The sequence below is a fragment of the Pipra filicauda genome, unplaced genomic scaffold, assembly GCF_003945595.2.
Source record: "Pipra filicauda isolate LSUMZ 115617 unplaced genomic scaffold, ASM394559v2 scaffold1216_size22095_pilon, whole genome shotgun sequence".
In the NCBI taxonomy this organism is placed as follows: Eukaryota; Metazoa; Chordata; class Aves; order Passeriformes; family Pipridae; genus Pipra; species Pipra filicauda.
In genome coordinates, this window is record NW_024103670.1 from 1 (window position 1) to 22,096 (window position 22,096).

Sequence of the window (22,096 nt, forward strand, 5' to 3'; positions counted from 1 at the left end):
AGGGCAGCCTTTAAGCAGCTGAAGCCTTCCCTGAGGAGAGCTCTGGGTCTGCCAGATGTGTCAGAAGTGTTGGAAGCATCTTTGCTTGGGAGGGCAAACAAAGGACAAGGTGTGCAGTGACCCCCTGAGAAGGGACTTTGAGTTAATGGCATCCCTGCAAGTGAACTTTGTGGGCTGTTCCCCCTGTAGGGCAGGTGATAGTCCCAGCTAGAGTGATGGGAAAAATGGTTAAAAGAGAGCCCCAAAAGCTGGAAATCCTCCTGGAGTCTCTTGGCAAAGAGAGTTTCCTGAGTTGCCCCTGCAAGAAGGATAGTGACAGCTTTTGAGTGCTAGTAGATGCTTTTAATAGGTAGCCTTGAGCGTGTCCTTGTTGCACCAGTAGGCCTTGTCAAAGTCCCCATATTCCAGGAGATATGCATATTGAAGTTTAAAATGATGTCCATAATCCTTTGTTGGCTTGAGGCTCTCCCCTGAGGAACTGCAGGAACTCCTGGTGCCGCCTGGGCCGATGGATTGGACGCCCCAGCCCCTCCGTTCCTGCCCAGCCCCTGGGTCCGTGTCGAGTGGTGGCACTGCCAACCCTGCAGGTGAAGTGGGAAGGGCCTTTCCAGGTCTTGTGGGTCACATCTATAGCAGCCAAAGTTGCAGAAAAAGGACCTGGGGTCTATTATTCCTGAGTTAGGAAAGCTCCTTTTGGTTGGTGAGCAGGACAAAGTGGATCCTTCAGAGTTCCCATCCGTGTTTGTGTCTCAGCCTGTGTTAGGATTCAGGGCTGTAGCTGTTGTTGTCACTGAGGAGTCAAACTCTGCTTTAAATAAGGAGACATTGACCTGATGGCCCAGTGTCAGGAAAAAAGGGGGAATGATACCTGAGTGTTGAGATGTAACAAGAGCTGATCCTTTTTGCAGTGGGATGTAGCCTGGAAAGTGCACAGAGCTGAGCCAAGGGATTGAAAGGGACCAAGCAAGGGAGGTGAAGAAAGAAGGAAGAAGGGAAGTGAGGCAGCAGCCAAGCAGCACCAAGCTGCTGTGTAAGCAGGTGAGTTGTGTTGAGGTTCCTCAGGCAGGCCCTGAGGACTTGGAGGGCTCCAGACAGAGCAGAGCTGGGAAGGCCCTCGGTGAAGCCCCTTGGAAGCCTTCTAAGGGTAGGTGTGTATGGTGATAAGTGTTGGAAAATGTCCTGAATGTGGAACAGGAATGCAGGGAAGGAAAATGAACCCTCCTGTAATGCTGCCATATCAGCTGCAGTGGAGATAGCTCTGTGTGCCCTTTGGGAGCTGATTGCCAGGGCCCCTGGTGGACTGGAATGATTCAAGAGCATAGGAATCAAAGATTGCCTGGCTTCTAAAACTCACCACTTGAGTCTCAGAGGTTCTTGTAAGAAATTTTAGGTAACACCTGAAGTTTTGTGTGTACTTCTGAGTTCAGTTGGAAAGAGATTGTCCAGGGAACAGGAATCTTGCTCAGTGCAAGAAATTGCACTTGAACTTCCCATCTGAGCTGATGGCCTTGGCAGGAGAAGTGCTCAGCAAGGAGGCTCTTTGCTCCTAGGCAGGAAGAAAGGCCAGTGCCCTTCCTCCCCAAGGCCCAGCCCAGCAGGGCTGGCAGGAGCTGCTGGTGTGGCTGCTCTTTGGGTTCTCAGCTGTGCCCGTGGGGTGGTGACATCGTGTTCCTGCCTGTGCTCCAGGGCAGCCAAAAGCCCAGCCCAGCCCCTGGGCCTTTCTGGGAGCCTGAGCTATTGCAGCACTGGGGAGGGGGGTTTGGTTTTTTTCCCTAAGAGTAGAACTATAGGGGGGATCTCTTATCTCACAGTGGTTGTTTTTTTGATGTCTTAATTAATTACAACTTTAGAAGAAAACCTTGTGTAACTTAGCAACTGACTTGCACTGGTTCCACTGAAAGTGCCAAGGAGTTGTAGTGTCCACTGGATTGTTTGTATTGAAGCAGTTTGGTGTTTACAGAGGGATAATAACTCCTGTCAGCAGCGAGGTCCTGACTGAAGTGGCAGCTGCAGTTGTTCCTGTCGTGTGGGCCAGTGGAATTCCAAGCAAATGGACAAGGACAGAAGCTGTAAGAATTACCCCTAAGCCAGAGTCTCTCCTGGTAAGGCAAACCCAGTATCCTCTAGAATTAGGAAGCCAAGCTGGATTGGTTCTAGTAAGAGCTAAATTTGCTGCTGATGGTTTGATAGTAGAATGTGAATGCAAGGAGCTGTAAAGGAAGGAAATGGGCAAGATGATTGATTGCTGGGAGCAGGGGCTGGCAGACAGTGGCACTGGATGTTTGGTTGTGGTTGGGAATGAGCAGCTTGACCTGCCCAGGGTTGTCTGTGCTGGGGGTGGGTTTGGGTCCTGTGTGGCCACAGGTCTGTGCAGCAGCTGGAACCTGGGCAGGTCTGGGGGCTGTGGTGTGCCAGGCTGCTGAGTGTGTTGTCCCTGTTTCCTTGGAGTGTCCCAGTGTCCCTGCTTGGCTGTTTGTTGCCCTGCAGGCAGAAGAGCCCAGGCCTGAGATGGCTGAGTGTTGGTGTGAGCCACAGTGGGTGTCCCTGCCCTCGGGACAGTCCCCAGAGCTGCCTTTGGCATCCCCTGCTGAAGGGTGGGAGCTGCCCAGAGCCAGCAGCATCCAGCTGGAGGATCCAGGAGGATGCAGCTGTGTTTTCCTGGGAGGTAAGAGGTGGGGTGCAGGAGCTGGCAGGGGTGTTTTGCAGGCGGAGGGAGGGCAGGAGCAGGAGACTTGCAGGTGCAGCAGCTGTGTCAGTGCTGGATGGAGTCAGGCTGGGAAAGGACCCTGAGTGTCAGGGCAGGGGAGAGCCCAGGGTGGCCCTGGGAGCCCTGGGGCTGTGAACAAGTGCAGTGGGCAAAGGAATGGGCACTGGAGAGCTGGGCAAACAGCTGGAGGAGTTGCAAGGAGAACCAGGAGACTGGAATGCAGGAGCAGCAGCTCCCTGTGTGTGTGTGTGTGTAGAACCAGGTGTACTGCAGCCCCAGTGAGGTGGGAAATGAAGCTCAGGAGGCTGGGAACGAGTCCCACACACTAGTTAAAGTGGGATGGACTCTTCCCAAGTGTCTGAAAAGCTTTTCTTTACTGTTGCTTTATCAATTGAAAACTAAAGTGATTGTTGAAGTGTTGGCACTTGTTTTCCTGTGTCTTTGGAGAGGAAACTCCGCAGAGCTGAGCCAAGGGATTGAAAGGGACCAACCAAGGGTGGTGAAGAAAGAAGGAAGAAGGGAAGTGAGGCAGCAGCCAAGCAGCACCAAGTTGCTGTGTAAGCAGGTGAGTTGTGTTGAGGTTCCTAAGGCAGGCCCTGAGGACTTTGAGGGCTCCAGACAGAGCAGAGCTGGGAAGGCCCTCGGTGAAGCCCCTTGGAAACCTTCTAAGGGTAGGTGTGTATGGTGATAAGTGTTGGAGAATGTCCTGAATATGAAAGAGGAATGCAGGGAAGGAAAATGAATCCTCCTGTAATGCTGACCTTTCCCATCAGCTGCAGTGGAGATACCTGTGTGTGCCCTTTGGGAGCTGATTGCCAGGACCCCCGTCGGGCTGGGATCATGGCAGGGTGTTGTAAGCAAGGAATGCCTGGCTTCTAAAACTCACCATCTGAGTCTTAGAGGCTTCTTTGAAGAGCTGAGTTGAGGCAGCAGAATTGGCCCCCAGGAGGGACTCTGTGCCTGCTCTCCCGTGGCTCCAAGGGATCTCTGGCCCTTCACGCCGGCACCGAGATTTTCTCGGGAAGGGCCTCAGATCCCCGGACCAGTCTGGGACACAGGCAAGATCCCCCTGCCTTTAGAAATGAGGCCTTCTTGTGGCTTCCTCCCCGTACCCGTTGGTGGGTTCCAAAGAAGGACTCTTGAAATGCCTTTTGGGCTGTCCATGGCAAGCTTGAGACCAAATTGGCCCCCTGGAGGGACAGTGCTGTGGGTGCCCCCCGGGTTGGGGCACCCCGAGGACTCCAGCGCGCACCGAAAGGATTATTCGGGGAGATCCTCGGGGTGCCCGGCCCTGGGGAGCTCAAAGCAAGGTCCCTGCACTGGATTCAGGCATTGCTGAGAGTATCCCAGGGGTCCCTGTCCCTGCTAGACATGGAGCTCTCTAATGGGCTGGAATTGGGTGATAAAAGTGCCAAAGAAGTGTGGGATTGGGATTAAGAAATGAGCAGTGAGGGTCCAATTGGCTGTTTTCTCTGGAATGTGACTGTGAGAGCTGCAGGAGTGCCAGGTGTGTGTTCCAGTCCCCAGCATTTGGTTTGCACCTGTCCTGCTCAGACACAGGTCCAACTTCCTCAGTCCTTAACCCAAGAGAGGGAGAATGAAGGGCTGGCAGTGTTCAGGTGATTGGTGTGACAGGGGTTAAACTGGAAAACACTGGGTAGTTCCTCAGTTTCTCTATTTGCCAAACTCACCCAAACCTGTGCTAGGAAAAGATGGGAAAAGTTGAGGCAGAAATGAAATGGAAAATGGGAATATTGACACTGTAATTGCTGAAACTCAATGTGTCCAAGCAGCAGCTCTTGTTGTGCAGGGAATAACTCCTGTCAGCAGCAAGGCCCCGACTGAAGTGGCAGCTGCAGTTGTTCCTGTGGTGTGGGCCAGTGGAGTGTTCCAGGAGAGTGGAAGAGGGCAGAACCTGTAGGTATTACCCCTACTGTGGGATCTCTCCTGGTAAGGCAAAACCAGTATCCTTTAAAATCAGAATGCCAGCTTGGATTGGTTGCAGTAACAGCTGAATTTGCTCATTCTGGTTTGCTTGTAGGACGTGAATGCAAGAACCTGCTAAGAAAACCAATGGCCAAGGTGATTGATGAGTGCAGGACCTGAGAGAAGCACCTTGAATGACAACCTCGAGGAGTTTCCAGTATTGGATTGAAAAGATGGCCTTTGCTGCATGTCCTTGAGCAAGGAAAGCCAAGAAACCTTTGCTTTGGAAGGAGAGAATCCGGAAAGCAGGAAGGAAGAAAAGCAGCCAAGTGACTCCTCCCTGAGCCCCAGACAGCCCACGAACTGCCTTGCTGGGAATGGTAGGACGGGGTGGACTCTGGATTGCTCCCTCTGGATGTGCAGTAAGACTGTTATGCCAACTTTACAGAACAGCCTGTAAGCATTTGCTGCCTTGTCTAGATGGTGCAAGGGCAGTCTTTAAGCAGCTGAAGCATTCCCTGAGGAGAGCTCTGGGTCTGCCAGATCTCTCAGAACTGTTGGAATCATCTTTGGTGGGGAGGGCAAACAAAGGCCAAGGTGTGCAGTGACCCCCCTGAGAAGGGACTTTGAGTTAATGGCATCCCTGCAAGTGAACTTTGTGGGCTGTTCCCCCTGCAGGGCAGGTGATAGTCCCAGCTACAGGGATGGGGAAAAATAGTTAAAAGGGAGCCCCAAAAGCTGGAAATCCTCCTGGAGGCTCTTGGCAAACAGAGTTTCCTGAGTTCCCCCTGTAAGAAGGACAGTGACAGCTTTTGAGTGCTGGTAGATCCTTTGAATAGATAGCCTTGAGTGTGTCCTTGTTGCACCAGTAGGCCTTGTCAAAGTCCCCATATTGCAGGGATATACATATTGAAGTTTAAAATGGTCTTCCTAATCCTTTGTTGTCTTGAGGCTCTCCCCTCAGGAACTCCAGGAACTCCTGGTGCCACCTGGGCCGATGGATTGGACGCCCCAGCCCCTCCGTTCCTGCCCAGCCCCTGGGTCCGTGTCCAGTGGTGGCACTGCCAGCCCTGCAGGTGAAGTGGGAAGGGCCTTTGCAGGTCTTGTGGGTCACATCTATAGCAGCTGAAGTTGCAGAAAAAGGACCTGGGGTCTATTATTCTTGAGTTCAGAAAGCTCCTTTTGATTGGTGAGCAGGACAAAGTGGATCCTTCAGAGTTCCCATCCGTGTTTGTGTCTCAGCCTGTGTTAGGATTCAGGGCTGTAGCTGTTGTTGTCACTGAGGAGTCAAACTGTGCTTTAAATAATGAGACACTGGCCTGATGACCCAGTGTCAAGAAAAAAGGGGGAATGAGTGTTGCGATGTAACAAGAGCTAATCCTTTTTGCAGTGGGATGGAGCCTGGAAACTGCACAGAGCTGAGCCCAGGGATTTAAAGGTACTAACCAAGGGAGGTGAAGAAAGAAGGAAGAAGGGAAGTGAGGCAGCAGCCAAGCAGCACCAAGTTCCTGTGTAAGCAGGTGAGTTGTGTTGAGGTTCCTCAGGCAGGCACTGAGGACTTGGAGGGCTCCAGACAGAGAAGACCTGGGAAGGCCCTCGGTGAAGCTCCTTGGAAACCTTCTAAGGGTAGGTGTGTATGGTGATAAGTGTTGGGATTGTCCTGAATGTGGAACAGGAATGCAGGGAAGGAAAATGAACCCTGCTGTAATGGTGACCCCTCCCATCAGCTGCAGTGGAGACCCCTCCGTGTGCCCTTTGGGAGCGGATTGCCAGGACCCCCGTGGGGCTGGGATCATGGCAGGGTGTTGTAAGCAAGGAATGCCTGGCTTGGAAAATTCACCAGCTGAGTCTCAGAGGCTTCTTTGAAGAGCTGATTTCAGGCAGCAGAATTGGCCCCCAGGAGGGACTCTGTGCCTGCTCTCCCGTGACTCCAAGGGATCTCTGGGCCTTCACGCCGGCACCGAGATTTTCTCGGGAAGGGCCTCAGATCCCCGGACCGGTCTGGGACACAGGCAAGATCCCCCTGCCTTTAGAAATGAGGCCTTCTTGTGGCTTCCTCCCCGTACCCGTTGGTGGGTTCCAAAGAAGGGCTCTTGAAATGCCTTTTGGGCTGTCCATTGAAGCCTTGGGACCAAACTGGGCCCCCTGGAGGGACAGTGCTGTTGGTGCCCCCCGGGTTGGGGCACCCCGAGGACTCCAGCGCGCACCGAAAGGATTATTCGGGGAGATCCTCGGGGTGCCCGGCCCTGGGGAGCTCAAAGCAAGGTCCCTGCCATGGATTCAGGCATTGCTGAGAGTATCCCAGGGGTCCCTGTCCCTGCTAGACATGGAGCTCTCTAATGGGCTGGAATTGGGTGATAAAAGTGGTGCTCCAAGTGCCAAAGAAGTGTGGGATTGGGATTAAGAAATGAGCGGTGAGGGTCCAATTGGCTGTTTTCTCTGGAATGTGACTGTGAGAGCTGCAGGAGTGCCAGGTGTGTGTTCCAGTCCCCAGCATTTGGTTTGCACCTGTCCTGGTCAGACACAGGTCCAACTTCCTCAGTCCTTAACCCAAGAGAGGGAGAATTAAGGACTGGCAGTGTTCAGGTGATTGGTGTGACAGGGGTTAAACTGGGAAAACATTGGGTAATTCCTGAGTCTCTCTATTTGCCAAACTCACCCAAACCTGTGCTAGGAAGAGATGGACTGGAGTCTCTGATCTCCTGGGTTGTTGTTCTGCACGATCTGGGAGCCTCTGGGATTAGACTGGACTGGGCAGAGAGGGAGCAGTTTGTCCTGTGGAGTTGGGATGGGTTTGTTCAGGATGCCCTGTTCCTCAGGTGGAGCTTTGAATTCCCTGGAAAAATGGATCCTGTCAGATGGTTCAGGCCCTCGTGGGTGCTGGAGCAGAGGCCTCTTTAATTTGTGGTCACCCTAAAAAGTTGCAAGAAGAGCAAGTTCTGACTGCAGGATGAGGTGGGAAACCAAATGAAGTGGTCCAGAGAAAAGCTGAGCTTAAAATTGGTCCTGTGCCAGAGCAGCCTCGTGCAGTGCTTGTTGCTGTCCCTGAGTGTCCCATTGCAGTGGATATTTCCAAGGGTGCCTTGTGCTGGGGAACACTGGGGGCAGTTCCCTTTCCCTGGGCAGGGCAGGCAGGGCACGTTTCCCCCCTCGAGGGTGGCTCCACCGTCCCCCCCTGTGCCCTGGGAGCGTGGCAGAACACCTGGACCCCCTGTCCTTGTCAGAGAGGGGACAAGGGATGGTTGGATGGGTGAGGGAATGGTTCAGGGAGTACAAGCACCATTAGAGTGAGTAGTGCAGCACATGGAAAGGAAGGGGGGGAGTTAATCCAGACAAAATTCAAGCACCTGCCCAACCTGTGATATTTTTAGGAACTCAGAGGTATTGTGGTCCCCAGGAAGTATTGCCCAGGACTAGGCAGGAGACTTCAGGCTTGGTCACCCCCAGAGCAAGGTGGAAGCCCAGCAGTTTATTGGTTGGTTTGGCTTTTGGTGACAACCAGGTCCTCCTTTGGGACCAATCCTTGGCCTGGGCCATAAAGTCCCAGGGCAGAAGTGTGAGTTTGATTGGGAAATGAGCAGCAGGGAGGGTTGGAAACAGCTCAGGGAGCAATTCAACAGGCTCCAGACCTGTGGCCAATACGAGCCAGAGAGGGGGAACTGAAGGTTCCTGCCAGTGATAATGATGCCAATTGGAGCCTCTGGCAGAAGTAGGGTCATGTAAGGGGGGTACTTTTGAATTAGATGATCAATGGAGCATAGAGGCGTGAGAAAGAAATCCTATTAGGATGTGAAACCAGCTGGAGTCTGGTACAATGTAACTTGATGGCACAAGCTAATTGTAAGGTCCATTGTGCTTTTCAGCAAGTCAGCCTGACATCCCCTGTGATCAGAGCTGAGTTCTTCCTTGGTTCTGCTACATATTGCAAGGTAGGTACATCTACCCTTGAAACACAATGGGAGAGGTCAAACCTCGGGGTGAGAAAGATGCTGGTGAGAGGAAGATGATGTGGGCAGGGGTGGCTGGCCCCTTGCCCTACAAGTAGGGCAGGCCCAGACTGTTGCCATCAGGGCATGATCGGGCGGTGTTTGGCTGCCATTCAGGCCTCCCCTTACACTGCGTCCTGGCCCTACGTGGTGTAATGTGGAGCTGATAAAATGGGCTGTCAGGACTGCTGAGCTGAGCGATCCTCATCCTGCCACCGAGCCTGTGTTGCTCCGCGGGGACGCCCGCTAAGGGATGGGCACCGACCAGCTGCTGCAGATCCTGACAGCCCTGCCTGGCTGGGGGGGTGGGCACAGTGTAGTGATGGGAGGCAACAGAGAAAGAAGACTTTAAATATCCTTTAGTGTTCCTTTAATACCCTTTATTTAGTATTCATAATATTTTCCCTTTAATTTCCCCTTTTACTAACCAGATATCATGTTAATAGTTATCCATAATATTGTGTTAAGATGCTTTTTGGTATCCCTTTAACTCCCTTTTCACTAGTTAATATTATACTGTACTGAATGCTGTTCTCACTATTTGTTTTAATGCCACGTGATAAGGTAGTTCATTTGTATGGATCTTGTCCTGTATCAAAAATAGCGTGGCCAGCAGGAGCAGGGAAGTGATCCTTCCCCTGTACTCTGCGTTGGTGAGGCCACACCTTGAGTATTGTGTTCAGTTCTGGGCCCCTCAGTTCAGGAAGGATATTGATGTGCTGGAGCGGGTCCAGAGAAGAGCAACAAGGCTGGGTGAAGGGACTGGAGCACAAGTCCTATGGGAGAGGCTGAGGGAGCTGGGGTGTTTAAGCCTGGAGTAAGAGGCGGCTCAGATGTGACCTCATCACCGTTCTATAAACTTACCTGAAGGGAAGTTTCGCCGTTGGTGGTTGGTCTTCTTCTTCAGGGGCACTCAGCAACAGGACAAGGGGGCACGGGTTATGCTCCGCCAGGGGAAATTTAAGTTGGATATCAGGAGAAAATTCTTTACAGAGAGAGTAATCAGGCATTGGAATGGGCTGCCCAGAGAGGTGGTGGATTCACCATCCCTGGAGATTTTTAAACGCAGATTGGACGTGGCACTGAGTGCCATGATCTAGTAAATGGACTGGATTTGGACCAAGGGTTGGACTCGATGATCTCGGAGGTCTTTTCCAACCCAATCGATTCTATGATTCTATGATTCTATCCTTTTTAACTTTTGATTCTCTTTGCCAAGTTTATTATTATTATTATTATTATTATTATTCTCACTGCAATAAAGATATTTTGTGTGTTTGAATGCTTGTGGCACTTGTCTTTCTTGTTGGCATGTATCCTAATGAACTGTTCCAGGTAGGAAGGAAGTGCCCTTAGGATTTGGGAATAGGAAGTTACTGGAAGCCAGCCCAAGATGGACCCTGTTGGAGAAGCAGCTCTGAGTATGTTCTTGGGCTTTAGTGGGAACAACAAATGATAAGAGGGCCTGAAATCCCCCTAAGGCCTTGGGTACAAAGCTCCTCCAGGGTGCCCAGGCCAGGCCCTGCTCAGGAAGGCAGCACCATGGAATGGAGATGGTGTATCCAAGCCAGAGCCAGAGCAGGGGGCGGGGCAGGAGCGAGGCCTCGGGAGGGAGTTGCCACCGGCCCTGTGGTTGAAGCAACAAGTGTAGATCCCCTGGACAGTGAGCACAAATCACTGGGAAATGGGGAAAAGCCCCAGAGCAAGTGCTGGGAGCAGAGAGGGAGCATGCCTGGCTCACTGCTGGGTCAGCCAAATCTGCCAGTGGGAAGCACTTTTGGAAAGCAGGAGCTTATAACCCGTGCCAGAGGGAGTTTGAAGTCACAAAGGGGGGAGGCAAAAGTAGTCCATGAGCTGAGTGAGACACTGTACCTGTGGGAATGAAACAGGAAGAACTAGGGCAGTGTCAGGTTTGTAGGGATTTGGGGTCAGTTGGCAGTGGTTTGGCTACTTGGCTCCCAGCTGACACCATCACAGAATTAGTGATTAAATGCAGACAAGGAAAATGGGAATATGTTCTGTGAATAACTGTGAATAAATGTTAGTGGAGGGAATAACATTGCCATGTTGTAGCTTGATATCTTAGAGAAACTGTGGATCCTGGCCATCCTCAGAGCCCTTGTGGTCCCTCTGGGCGATGCTGTTGGCCCGGGCAGTTGCCTGGAAAAGGTGCCTGGGTCGGGTGCCTTGGTTTGATTTGGATGGGGGTGGAAAAGCAGCTCCAAACCAGGCCCCCAGGACAAGGTGCCCCGGGCAGCAAATGGCCCTTGGCCAGGGGTCAGTCTCCCTTTGTGCCCGGGGGGACTCTCTGGCAGGGCCGGGGTCTGTCGGGCTCATTGTGCGGGCGGCTGTTGGTGCCCTCAGTGGGATGGGATGGATGTGATTCCAGGGGCTGGGAGCACTGTTGCCATGCAGTGCTGTAGTTTCCCTTACGGTGCTGGGTCCGGGGGGTCTCCCTGGCATCCTTGTCCCCCTGTGTGAGCGGTGCCAGTCCCAGCCCCAGTGTCACAGCAGCAGGGCCGTCCCCTGGGCTCTGCCTGCGGGGCTGTTCTGGGGAAGTGCTGCCAAAAGAGCAAAGGGATCAGCTGGGGCAGGGGGTGGCACAGTTGGGCATCATCCTCCCGAGGCAAATATTGGTCCAACTGTTGGGTACCTGCTGCCTGTGTCCTGCAGCCCAACATCATCAGGATAATAGAATTCCTTTCCCCACTCTGCTTCCAGTGCTCCCATCTTGGCCCAGGCAGCAAGGCTGGGGGGACACGGGACGGGGAGGAACGGGAGCTGGTATTGGATTTGTAGACGGTGGAGACATGGAATTGTTTGGTAACCAATGGCAAAGAGCTGGGCCAGGTGTATCCCGAGTGCTGAATTTAGGAGCACAAGGGATGCCCACTGTATTTACCCCCCACCCTTCACTCCAGAATGTGATGGGGAGTTTGGGCAGCTCTCTGATGGTTCCCCAAGATGTAATTGTTGTGCACAGGGGAACACCAGTAACTTATGAACTGGGCTGAGTGCACATGCCATGGTGTGTATATTGTAATACAAAGAAATGAGGCACAGAAGGACTTAATGGGTACCAATGAACTGATCTGGAGGGCTGTATTCCCATCCTGGATTGCAAAAATTAACTGGATTTTGTCTCCTGAATTGCTGCAGTGCACCAACTGATATCGTGCTGGAAAAATAACACACTGCAATGTAAGTAAACCAGGGATTTTTGTATGTAAGTGCAAATTATTGCCCTACAAATCTGAAATAAGACTTGACTTGATCACCAAATGCAAACAGTAAATATAGGGGGTCAATTAGTGACCTTTGGGCGTCAGGTAGAACAAGTCACTGCTCCCCACTGGTGGGACATATTTACAAGATTCTCACCATCTGCTACAAAGTTTTTGAACACTTTAATCCATCCACTAATCACTGTAATTATACTGATTTTATGAACAATATGGAGTTGTTGTCTCTGGGATCAATTACAAGAAGTTGTTTCTCACGTGTCTCTGCCCTGCCCAGGGATCAAAGGACCAAAGGAAAGATGAGAAGTTCCCTGAGAACTGAGCCCCGGGGCTGCTGCCCCTGAGGAGCAGGGTAAGGGCTGTGTGTGCTCAGGGGCCCTGGCTGAAGGCTGCAGGTGCTGTGAGTGTGTGCTGGGCCAAGGCAGCCAAGGTGTGTGCAGCTGTTCCGTGCCCTCCACCCTTGGAGGTAAAATTCCACAGCCTTGAGCTGTTGGGTCCCAAATAATATTGGAGGGAGAGGCAGAAAATGCCACTGCTGCTGGGGCTGAACTGTCTGCAGTGACTGGGCAGGACTTGGCCCTGATGCCTGAGTGCATCTTTGGGATGGATCCCAACTGTGAGCCCCTGGCTCCATAACTTGTTAAGATGGTGTTCCTGCCAGCCCAGCTGCTGTGTTGGTGGTCCTGTGGGCACCTCTTGCCCTGGCCTGCTGTGAATGTGTTTGTGTTGCAGCTCAATAAAGTCCCTTTCAGTGGTGATTGTGTCCTTTTTGTGTCAGTTCCTCTCCCCTCTTCCCCTGCCCCAGTGGCTGCATCACTGCCTTGTGCCTAAATGAACTCTTCCCCTGCAGCAGTTCCCTGCTGCTCTCAGAGAGGGTGGAGTTGAGGCCCCTGAGCCAAGGGAAAAAGGATCCATCCAAGGCAGGCCCGTGCTCCCCCCCTGCATTCCTCCAGCCTCCCGTGTTTCCAGTTCCCATCTGTGCTGGACACACAGCCTGTTCCCAAACAACCCCTGTTCCTGTTCTCTCTCCGTGTCTCCCCTCACAACTCCCCTCCTCTAATCTCCAGCTGCCCAGGCCCCTGGTTTTGAGGGGCATTCCTGGGCTGCTGCCCCCCCATTCTTTATAAATGAAGTGCCAAGAGCCCCAAGTGCAGAGAGGTCTGCAGGGAATCAGTGCCAAGAGCTGCCTGTGCCTGCCTGTGTTCCTGCAGTTCTCCTTCCTGTTCTCCCTGGGCTGGAGAGACCTGCCTGCCCTGGGTTTATTGGGGCAGAGGGATGGGATTACATTTGTCCAGAAGGTTTGTTCACGGACACTTGTTTTCTGACAGGCAGTGCCATTTTCCTTTTGCCTTTCCCAGGTTTTCCCAAGTGCTGCCCAGCCCGGGGATCCGTGTGCTGGGACAGTGATTGGCAGCAGGAAGGGGAGCCTTGGCCTCACCTGCCCAGCTCAGGTGGGTGGCAGAGAATTGGGGTGGGCTGGCAGGGCATGAACACATTTCTGAGTTCTGGAGTGCCTTGAATCCTCTCCCTGTCAGCTTCCTCTCCCTCCTTTCCTGGGCTCCAGCATCCCAGGTGTCTCTTCCTTTGCCCAAAGTCCAATGGCAGAGGATTGACTGACTCCCAAGGGGGGTTTGGAATGAAGAAGGTTCTGTTCAAGTGGGGCAAGGAATGCAGTGAGAAAGATGAGCCTCCTTTTAGTGCCTGAAGTAGAGAGGAATAAAGATGCTGGAAAAGGCCACGTTTCATTTGGTGTCCCCCCTGGATTTTTCATGGCTCAAACTCTCTAGTGAGCAATTGAAGAGAAGGGTGAAGGGCAGGAGCCTTTGACTTGCCCAGTGCCCTTAATTGCCTTGTTCTCCTCTCTTCCAGGCCAGGCCAAAGCCCTGATCCAGCCCAGCTCTGCCAAGTGCCCTGGGCTGGGAGCAGCCAAAGGCAAGAGGCTGCAGCCCCGCCGGCCGGGCTGGGGGCTCCTGGTGCTGCCCGTGGGGGGGGGTAAGTCAGAGGGACACCTTTCTCTCCTCCTGCTGTTGGCATTTGCTCCCTGGGCACTGGATGTGTAAGGAAGGAGGGAGTAGCAGGGAAGGGGAGTGTTTCCAAACTGTCTGAATGTTGCCCCCAGGTCTGGGATGGAGCAGCCATGGGGGTGGTTGGGTTTGGCCTGGGCCGGTCAGGATCAGCCATAAAGGACCCACCAGACCCCTGAACCCTCACTGGACATGTCCAGCCCCTCAAGTCATTAATTTTCAATAGAGGACAAAGTATTGGTACTTGCTTCTGATCTGTGGAGAATTTCCTTTGGAATGATCAACCAGGGAATGTATCACTGCAAAGCATCTTTTGGGGTCTTTTGTTTGTTTGTTTGTTTGTTTGTAATTTCCTCTCTGGCTTCAATGAGTTTGGTGTGCTCCTGTTAAGGAAGCAGCCTGTTTTTATCTTGAAATTTGGGGTGGTTTGGTTTGTTTAGGCTTTTCCCCCCACTGACTCGGGCCTTCCGTGCATAGTCCGTGTTGTCCTACAGGACCGTTCTGGTTCTGGGTCAGAGAGAGAGAAGGGAAGTGGCTTTTCCTCATCTGGAATGTTTCCAAGCAGAAGTGGGACATTGTCCTGCCCCTCCCCAAAGCACTGCAGGCACCTGGGAGTAGCTCAGGGCTGGCCCAGTTCTCTGAGACAGAACCATGGGGGAGAGGTTTAAGTATTAATCACATCTCTGGTGTCCCTTGGTTGCAAAGATTGGGTCCTCCAGTCCCAGAGTGTTAAGGAAAACAAGGAACTCCTGTTCTTCCTGGCAAACCTTCTGTTATTGCTTGTGCAGTGTTTGGGTTCTGTTGTCTGAGTTCCTGTCCAGGATCTTTCTAAGAGAACCTGTTAGAAATGTAGAGGTAGGATTAGAATTTGGGTCTGTTGCCTACCCAACTGCCTCCAAGTCCTGATGGACTGGAGTGATGAGTGCTCTCAGCCCAGGTTATTTCTTACTATTGTGTGGCTTTCCCTCAGCTGTGGGTGAGGAATTGTGCAAGCAAGGCCTGTGTGCCCGTGGGTGTCTCCCGTGTGTGTCCGTGGGGCAGGGCTGGGACAAGGACTCGTGCAGGGACCCAGCTGGCACTGGAGCTGCTGCCATCCTGAGCCACTGCCAAGGGCTGGGGAGAGACCCTCTGGGAGGCTGTTGCCAGGGTTCCATTGGGAGCTGGATCTCCCTCCAGCTGCAGCAGCCAGGGGAGGGTTCTTCCTTGTGCAGCCCAGTGGCTTCTGCTCAGGCTGGCCCAGAGTGGGGCTGGGGCAGGTTCTCCAGGGAACTGGAGCCAGCCCTGAACGGGGCTCTGGAGAGCAGGAGCTGCAGGGACTGAGGTTTGCAAAGCTGGGCTGAAGTTTGTCAAAGCAGCAGAACATTCTCATTCCTGTGGGTCTGTGGAGTCCGTGTTGGTGCCCAGGAGAACTGGGTCAGACTGGGCTTTGTGCTCCGAGAGCTGCCCCCCTAAATGTGGCAGGCTGTGTGTGCTGGCAATGAAGTGCTGTCCCCAGAGGCTGATGGTTTCTGTCTCCAGGTGTGCCCAGGACACTGCCAATGCCCAGGGATCTGCTCTGGGTCCAGGCTGTCCGTGCTGGAGGGCCCTGGTGGCTGCAGTCCCTGAGCCCGCAGAGACAGAGAGAGCCCCGGCCCGAGTGGCCTTTGGCCCCTTGTCCTGAATTTGGGGTGAGCCTGGGAGCGTGTGGAGGGTGAGAATGAGGGCTGTGCTTCCAGTGCATCATCCCTGGGAAGATCCTGTTGTTCCAGAGCGCCGGGGACAGTTTGGGCTTGGCAGCTTCAGAGCTGGGTCGGAGCAGCCCCTGGAAAGAATCAGGAGAGTGGAGGTTTGTCCCAGTGGTGCTTTCACACCCCACTGGACAGGCTGGGCTTTGTGTTTGAGGTTGTCCTGTATTTGCTCTGCAGATAAGGGGCCCTTCCCAATTCAGCCCAGCAGATCCCAAGGGCTCTGACAGGAATATTTGTTCTTTCCTTCCCTTTGGGATAACTTCATCTCCAAACTGCCATGAGCAATTCCTTAATTTCTGCTGGAGAAAACCAAGTGTCAGAGGCAGTTTGCCAAGGAGGCCAGAAGTGTCTTTGGAGCAGAGAGTGCTGCCAGCTGCGTGTGCCTGTCCCCAGCCTGGCACTGCCCACAGGGACACACTGGGCACTGACCATGAGAGGGAACAAACCCACTGCCTGCCAGAGGGTTTGTCCTGGGCCATCAGGCCTTGGGCAGGAATTGGACTGGGCAACTCCATCAGCTGCTCTTCCCTCCCCCACAAAGCCCCATCCCCTGGGCATTAATGACGTGCCCTGTGCCCAGCGCTCCCTGTTCACCCAACTGAAACCAGAGCAAGGCTTGCTTTGCTTGGAACAACTTAAAGTAACTTTAAACCAAAATAAATCACTTTTTTTGTTCTTTTTTTTTCCTTTTAGATGCTGGAATTGCCTGACTGGCTGTGTGCTGAGCTCTGGCTGCAGGGGACTGTCAGGCCTTGGTGGCTGTGAGTTCCTGTTCTTCTCCCTGGGAAACTGGAAAGAGTTCTTCATTAGATTGCAGAAATGTTTTCTGAAGCCTGTCCCCTTCTTTGTGCCTTTTGCTGACAGATCTTCTCTTTCTGCCTTTGCATGTACAGCTGTTCCCTGCTGTCCATTCCCTGGCCTGAATTCCTTGCAGCTCCCAGCTGGGGAAACCTGGGAGAACATGGCAGGGACAGAGGTGACATTTGTAGCTGCCAACTTGGGGTAATTTCGAGGGGCCCCAGCAACTGTTTGTGTAGGAAAAGGTGAGGTGCTGCAGAGGGGAGGGAGGTGGCATTTTGGAGGGGTCCCACTGAGGGGGAGTGGAGAGCCTGGGGCTGGAGTGTGAGTTCTTAAACAGGGAAGAAGGGAAGGATGCTTGGGAGGGAAACACTCAGGGAATGTGTAGGGATGGAAGGGAAATTTGGGGCGTCAGGAAGAGAAAATGGGTGATGTAGAGGAAGGGAAATGTTGGGGGTAAGAGTTGATGTCATCTGTAGAGGACAGAATGACCATTTAGAGATAAAGTGAGGCAGTGAGTGGTGGGCAGGTAGGGAAAATTTGTGTGTGTAAAATTTCAGGTCACCTGTAGCAGAGAGGATGTACCTCCTGCTGGACACTGAGGCAGTCAACAGTGGGCAGGAGGGGAAACCTCTGGGGGTAAAACTTGAGGGAATGTCCTGGGCAGAGAATGAATATTTTGAAGGATAAATGAGGTACTCAGTGGTGGACAGTTGGGGAGTGTTTTAGGGTAAACTTGGGGTAGCCCACAGGGTAGAGAATGAACATGTGTTTGTACAGAGGAGCTGATTACATGTGGGTAGGTAAGGAGAATTTTGGGAGTAAAATCTGGGCAATCTGTAGCAGAGAGAATGAATACCTCGGGGTAAAGTGAGGCAGTCAGTGTTGGGCAGGTAGGGAAAATTCGTGTTTGTCAAATTTGAGGTCACGTGGAGCAGAGAATGTACATCCTGAGGTAATCAGTTGTGGACTCATAGGGAAAATTGGGGGGGAAATATCTGAGGTAATCTGCATGGTAGAGGATGAATATTGAGAGATGAACATGAGGTACTCAGTGGTGGACTTGTAGGGAAAATTGTGGGGGTCAAATCTGTGGCAATGTGCAGCAGAGAAGGAACATTTTGGAAGAAAGTGAGGCAGTCAGGAGGGGAGAGGCAGAGGAATTTCTGAGGGTGAAACTTGAGCAAATCTGCAGGGCAGAGAATGAATATTTGGAGGTCCAAAAGAGGTAATCAGGAGTGTGCAGGTAGGGAAGACTCTGGGGGTTAAAAAGGAGGTAATCTCTGGGGGAGGGAATGACTCTTTTGTGTTCAAGAAAAGGTAATCAGGAGTGGGCTGGAAGGGGAAAGTTTGGGGGTTAAAAAGGAGGTTCATTCTCTGCAGGGCAGGGAATGAACACATTGAGGTAAGCTGAGGTGATGAGTGGTGAGAGACACAGACAGTTGTGGGTGTTAAAGTTCAGGTAACCTGCTGGGAAGAGAAGGAAGGTGTTGAGGTGACCTGAGGGTCTCTGCAGTGGCCAAGCAGGGAAATGTTGGGCTGAGCCCTGAGTTGCTCCCGTGTGGGGCGGCTGCAGCGAGGCCGAGCCCTGGCCCTGATTTGCCAGCCATGGGCAGGGGGCTCTGTGCCAGCCGGGGGAGCAGCGGGGCCCCCGTGGCAGAGAGGGCAGGGGGGCTGTGGAGCTGCCCCGGGGGGAGCGGGGGGTCCTTTCCTGGGCCGCCTCCAGCCCCCCTCGATCCCCCCCCTTGGGGGGGCTGCGCTGCCCCCCAAGGCTGTTTGGGGCAGAGAGTGCTGCCAGCTGCGTGTGCCTGTCCCCAGCCTGGCACTGCCCACAGGGACACACTGGGCACAGACCATTGGCCCAAGTTGTGTTTGCACCAGCTGGGGCCAGAGGTGCCAGGCAATCCAAAGCAAACCCTGCTCAGCCTCCAAATCCCAGGGGAAGTTCTCCAAGCTGCTCATTGAGGGACTAAAGATACATTGAAATGGAACCAAGAGCACTACTAAGTTTCCTGGGAATCCCAGTATTGCTGTCCTAGAACTTTTAACAGCTTTTTAAGCTTTTTATGACAAGAATGGCTTTCTTCCTTTGATTGAGTCCCTCAGTAGGATTTGGGGTTTCTTTGGATTCTGAATGCCTCCCAGGGGCCCTGACACTGGTCAGGAGCTGGCAGGACAAACAGAGTCAGAGCTCCTGGCAGGCACAGGGGCTTTCCCCCAGAGTGGATCCAACTGCTGCCCCCCAGCCTGGCCAGGCGGGATCTGCTTTGGCTCCCGGCTTCTGCCAGAGTCAGAACGTGTTCCCTTGATTGGAATGAGGATCCCGTAGCTTCATCTCCTGGAGGTTCCCTGGGCAGCTGATCCGCTCTATCCCGTGTCCTGCTCTCAGTTCCTGCCCAGCCAGAGCCAACTGTGCCAAGGGCACGAGCACTCCCAGCCTGGATAGGGAATGGGGGACTGGCTTGTGCACAATTCGCCTAGAAAGTCAAACGAGAGGATTGTTGGAGTAACTGGCTCCTTAGGGAACCTGCTGGGAGTAGAGAAGCACAGCCTCAAACCTCCAGCTGTGGGTGGAGTCGTGGAATGTAAACCAGCACAAACCAATCCCCCAAAATGAACCGTGGGAGAGCAGGACCAAATAAGGGTCAGTGTCCCTGTGGAAAGGCAAAAGGATTTAGTTGGGACTTGGATTGTCCCCTTGGGAGATGCTGGTTTACCCTCCTTTAGGCTGCCAAGATCTCTCAGTGCAGCGGCTTTGGCCGACACAGCAGCACAAAGATTGTTCTCTGCGTGGGGCCCAGGTTTGGGTTCCGGTCTCAGCTTTGCAGGTTTGGATGAATTCTACCTACAGCCCGCAATTCCATGCCGAATTCCTGCTGGAAAAGCCTCCCAGTGCCTCCTGGAGCCCGGATCTTCCCCCGCAGAGCTGCTGCTTTAACGCCACGTTTGCCAGGAAGCAGCCACGGTTCCAGGTTTACTCAGCGGGATCGGGACAAGGACAGGTTGATATTCCACAGACTTTGCTGTTTATAACCCTCCTCCCCCAACCCCGCCGGTGTCCCTGGGGGAACTTGAGCGAGTTCCCTGGAATTCGGCCGGTTTTCCACCCCGGGCCGGGCTCCAGGGGATGTGTTGGCCCAGGAGAAGGCGGGGGCCGGACGCGCTCCCGGCCCGGGGCGAGGCAGCCCCTGAGCACGGGCGAGGACGTCTCTCCGGCCGGGAAGCCGCTGTCCCTTCGGAGCCTCGGGAGCGGCCCCGGGCAGTTCTTTTCCCCGAGCAAAGGGATGCACAGCCCTGCCTTCAGAGCACCTCCGGCTCGAAGGGCAGGGATTTGGGGTGGGCGAGACACCCGTGGGGGGCGCGGGACAGCTCTGGGAGGTGGGCCCTGGGAATGGGTGCCCGCGCTGCTCTGCAGCCCCGCCGTGCCGACACTGCCGAGTGCCGGCTGGATTCTTTGGGTCCTTTGGGGCTGTCGCTGGGGCGTGTCCAGGATGAGGCATCTCAGGGTGCCCGTTCAGAGCAGCGCCCGGCTGAGGAGCCGCGGGCAGCCCTTTCCCCGTGCCCACCCCGGTGCCCGTGGCTGGTTCCCCCCCCCTGGGATGTGCGTTTGGCGGAGGAGCCCTGCTCGGGAGACAAATCCGTCTTGTGCCCGATGGAGGCTGCTCCATCCCTGCTGCCAGGAGCTGTGCTGGGAGCCCCGGCAGGGCAGTGCAGGGCACAGCTCCTCCATCCCCCGGCAATAGGAAGCCCAAGCAGGGCTGGGTCACTCTCTGTCGCTCCGGCCTCCTCCCGGCCCGCGTTCCCTGCCCAGCTGGGACTGCCCAGGGAGCCCCGAGAACGTTCCTGGCGGAAATCAGGAGCCGCCGAGGGCTCCGTCCAACTCCGGGCCCGAAAAGCGGCCCCGACCTGAGCCCCTCCCCCCGGCATTTTGGGTTCCGAAGGCTCACCTGGAGGAGACGCCCCCCCGCAGGCGGGACCAGGCGGCGACACTCGACCGACGCCTTTGCTTCGGAGCGAGGGATCCCTCCGGACTCGTTTGGCTCCTTTATCTCTGGAAATGAGCTCGGAAGTCACACGAGCACCTTTGCAGCCGTTGGGTGAATCCCGGACACGGCCGGCAAACCTCCCTGAGCAGGGCAGTGATGAATTGGTGCCCGTCCCCAGCCGGGCACAGCCCAGCCGGCCGCGCTCCCTCCGGCCCGTGGCTGGGAAGGGGGGATTTAATGCTGCAGAGATTTAATAAAAGCGGATTTCCTGACTGTACTTGCCTGCGGTCCTTCCCTCCTTTGCCTCGCGCGGCAGCGTCCGGTTGGAGCGTTTCTTGGTTTCCTCTGCTGTAGCCGTTTCCCTCCCAGGCAGGACCTTCCCCGTCTGCAAATAAAGATGGGGGATTTTTCAAAAGCAGAGGGTTCGCCCCGGGAGGGTGCGAGTTGCCGAGGAAGCGGGGGAGAGGAAGGAGAGCCTCAGGTCTCACCTGGCAGGTGTCAGAGGAGCCGCACCTTCTGGATGGCAGGGCAAAGAACTGCTGGGGGCAATTGCCGAAGTTCCGCAGGCAGAGCTGGGAGCAGCCTGTGCCCGAGCCGCGGCACGGTCAGCGCCGGCTCCTGGGGCCGCCTGAGGACAGACAAAGGGACGCGGGGACAGACGGGCAGCTCTGCTCGGGGTCCCGGAGCACGGGAGGAACGAGGGAGCGGCCGCCCCCGTTCTTCCCTGCCCCGGCAGGGCCCCGGCTCCCCGCGGCCGGAGCGGGTCCGTGGCCGGAGCCCCGGCGGGCCCCAGAGCCCTCGTTCCCGGGGGGCCCTGCGAGCGGGAACCTCCTGGGGCCGCGGGGAAGAGGGAGGCGGGCGATGTTCTTCGGGAGGGGGTGCGATGGCCTCGGGGGTGCCCGAGAGGGAGGAGCTCCGATCCCGCGGGGGGTGCGGGCGGCGCTGCGGGCCCGGCGGGATCGGGGGGTCCCGGGGCCGGCCCGGCGTGTCCCCGCGCCCCGGCCGGTCCCGGCCCGGGTTCCGCGTCTGTACGAGGAAAGCGCCGCCGTTCTCCCCCAACCGGGCCCCGGCAGAGCCCCGGCCCGAGCGGCCCTGCCGAGCTCGGCCCCAGCGCCCACCCCGCAGCGACTCCGGCGATGCCGATCCCCGTACCGCTGCCGAACCCCATCGCAGCTCCAAGCCAGCCTCGGTCCCCCGGTGCCGGTGCCGTCCCCGCTCAGCGCCCCGAGCTCGGCGCAGCGCCGGGAGCAGCCGCCGGGCCGGGACTCCGGCCCCGAGCGCCGATCGCTCCCGCAGCATCCCGGTACGAGCTTCTTCCACAAACGCGGGGCGACCCCGGCTCTGCCGGCTTTAAACCCCGCGGGCGGGGCGGGTCCGGGGCGGAGCGGGGCCCGCACAGGTGTGCGAGGCGGGGCCCGTCCAGGTGCGCGGGGCGGGGACGGGCAGGGGGCGGGTCGGGGCGGGGGTATTTAAGCGCCGGAACTCGCCCCCACAGCCATTTGCTCGGGCAGTGCGCGGGGAGGCAGCAGCGCCGCGGGAGCCTCTCGCTGCCGCGGCTTTTTTCTTTGCTTTTGCTTTTCCCTTTTCTTTTACTTTGTTCCCGTTCCTTCGTCCCCTCCCTTCCTCCCCCCCCCTACCCCCCACACCCTCCCCCCCCCAAACCCCCCCCCTCCCTCTCCCCCCTAGCCCCCCCCTCCCTC

At 55.2% G+C, this 22,096-nt stretch overlaps 1 protein-coding gene and 2 long non-coding RNA genes across 10 annotated transcripts; 2 read left to right on the forward strand and 1 right to left on the reverse strand.

The window, feature by feature from the left end:
* The first annotated feature begins 9,986 nt into the window (after positions 1-9,986).
* Positions 9,987-12,333, forward strand: LOC120324518. The gene is made up of 3 exons (XR_005565886.1): positions 9,987-10,040; positions 11,779-11,820; positions 12,139-12,333. It is a non-coding gene; the product is annotated as an uncharacterized LOC120324518 (long non-coding RNA).
* A 1,507-nt stretch (positions 12,334-13,840) lies between these two features.
* LOC120324513 (collagen alpha-1(I) chain-like) lies at positions 13,841-21,722 on the reverse strand. Of its 8 annotated transcripts, XR_005565877.1 has the most exons (5): positions 21,549-21,722; positions 20,885-21,024; positions 20,358-20,781; positions 16,278-16,401; positions 14,731-15,686 (listed from the first exon to the last, which is right to left on the reverse strand). XR_005565877.1 is itself a non-coding variant. In XM_039387496.1 (2 exons), exons 1-2 carry the CDS (start codon positions 21,562-21,564, stop codon positions 20,631-20,633), a joined length of 831 nt encoding a protein of 276 aa, XP_039243430.1. In that variant the 5' UTR covers positions 21,565-21,722; the 3' UTR covers positions 20,318-20,630. The 8 variants fall into 8 exon arrangements, 1 of the variants encoding a protein (XP_039243430.1); XR_005565867.1 differs by having other exon boundaries at positions 20,885-21,722; XR_005565880.1 differs by lacking the exons at positions 14,731-15,686; positions 16,278-16,401 and adding an exon at positions 13,841-14,723 and having other exon boundaries at positions 20,885-21,722.
* Positions 15,426-17,359, forward strand: LOC120324516. The gene is made up of 3 exons (XR_005565883.1): positions 15,426-15,552; positions 15,634-16,373; positions 16,506-17,359. It is a non-coding gene; the product is annotated as an uncharacterized LOC120324516 (long non-coding RNA).
* Positions 21,723-22,096: the final 374 nt, after the last annotated feature.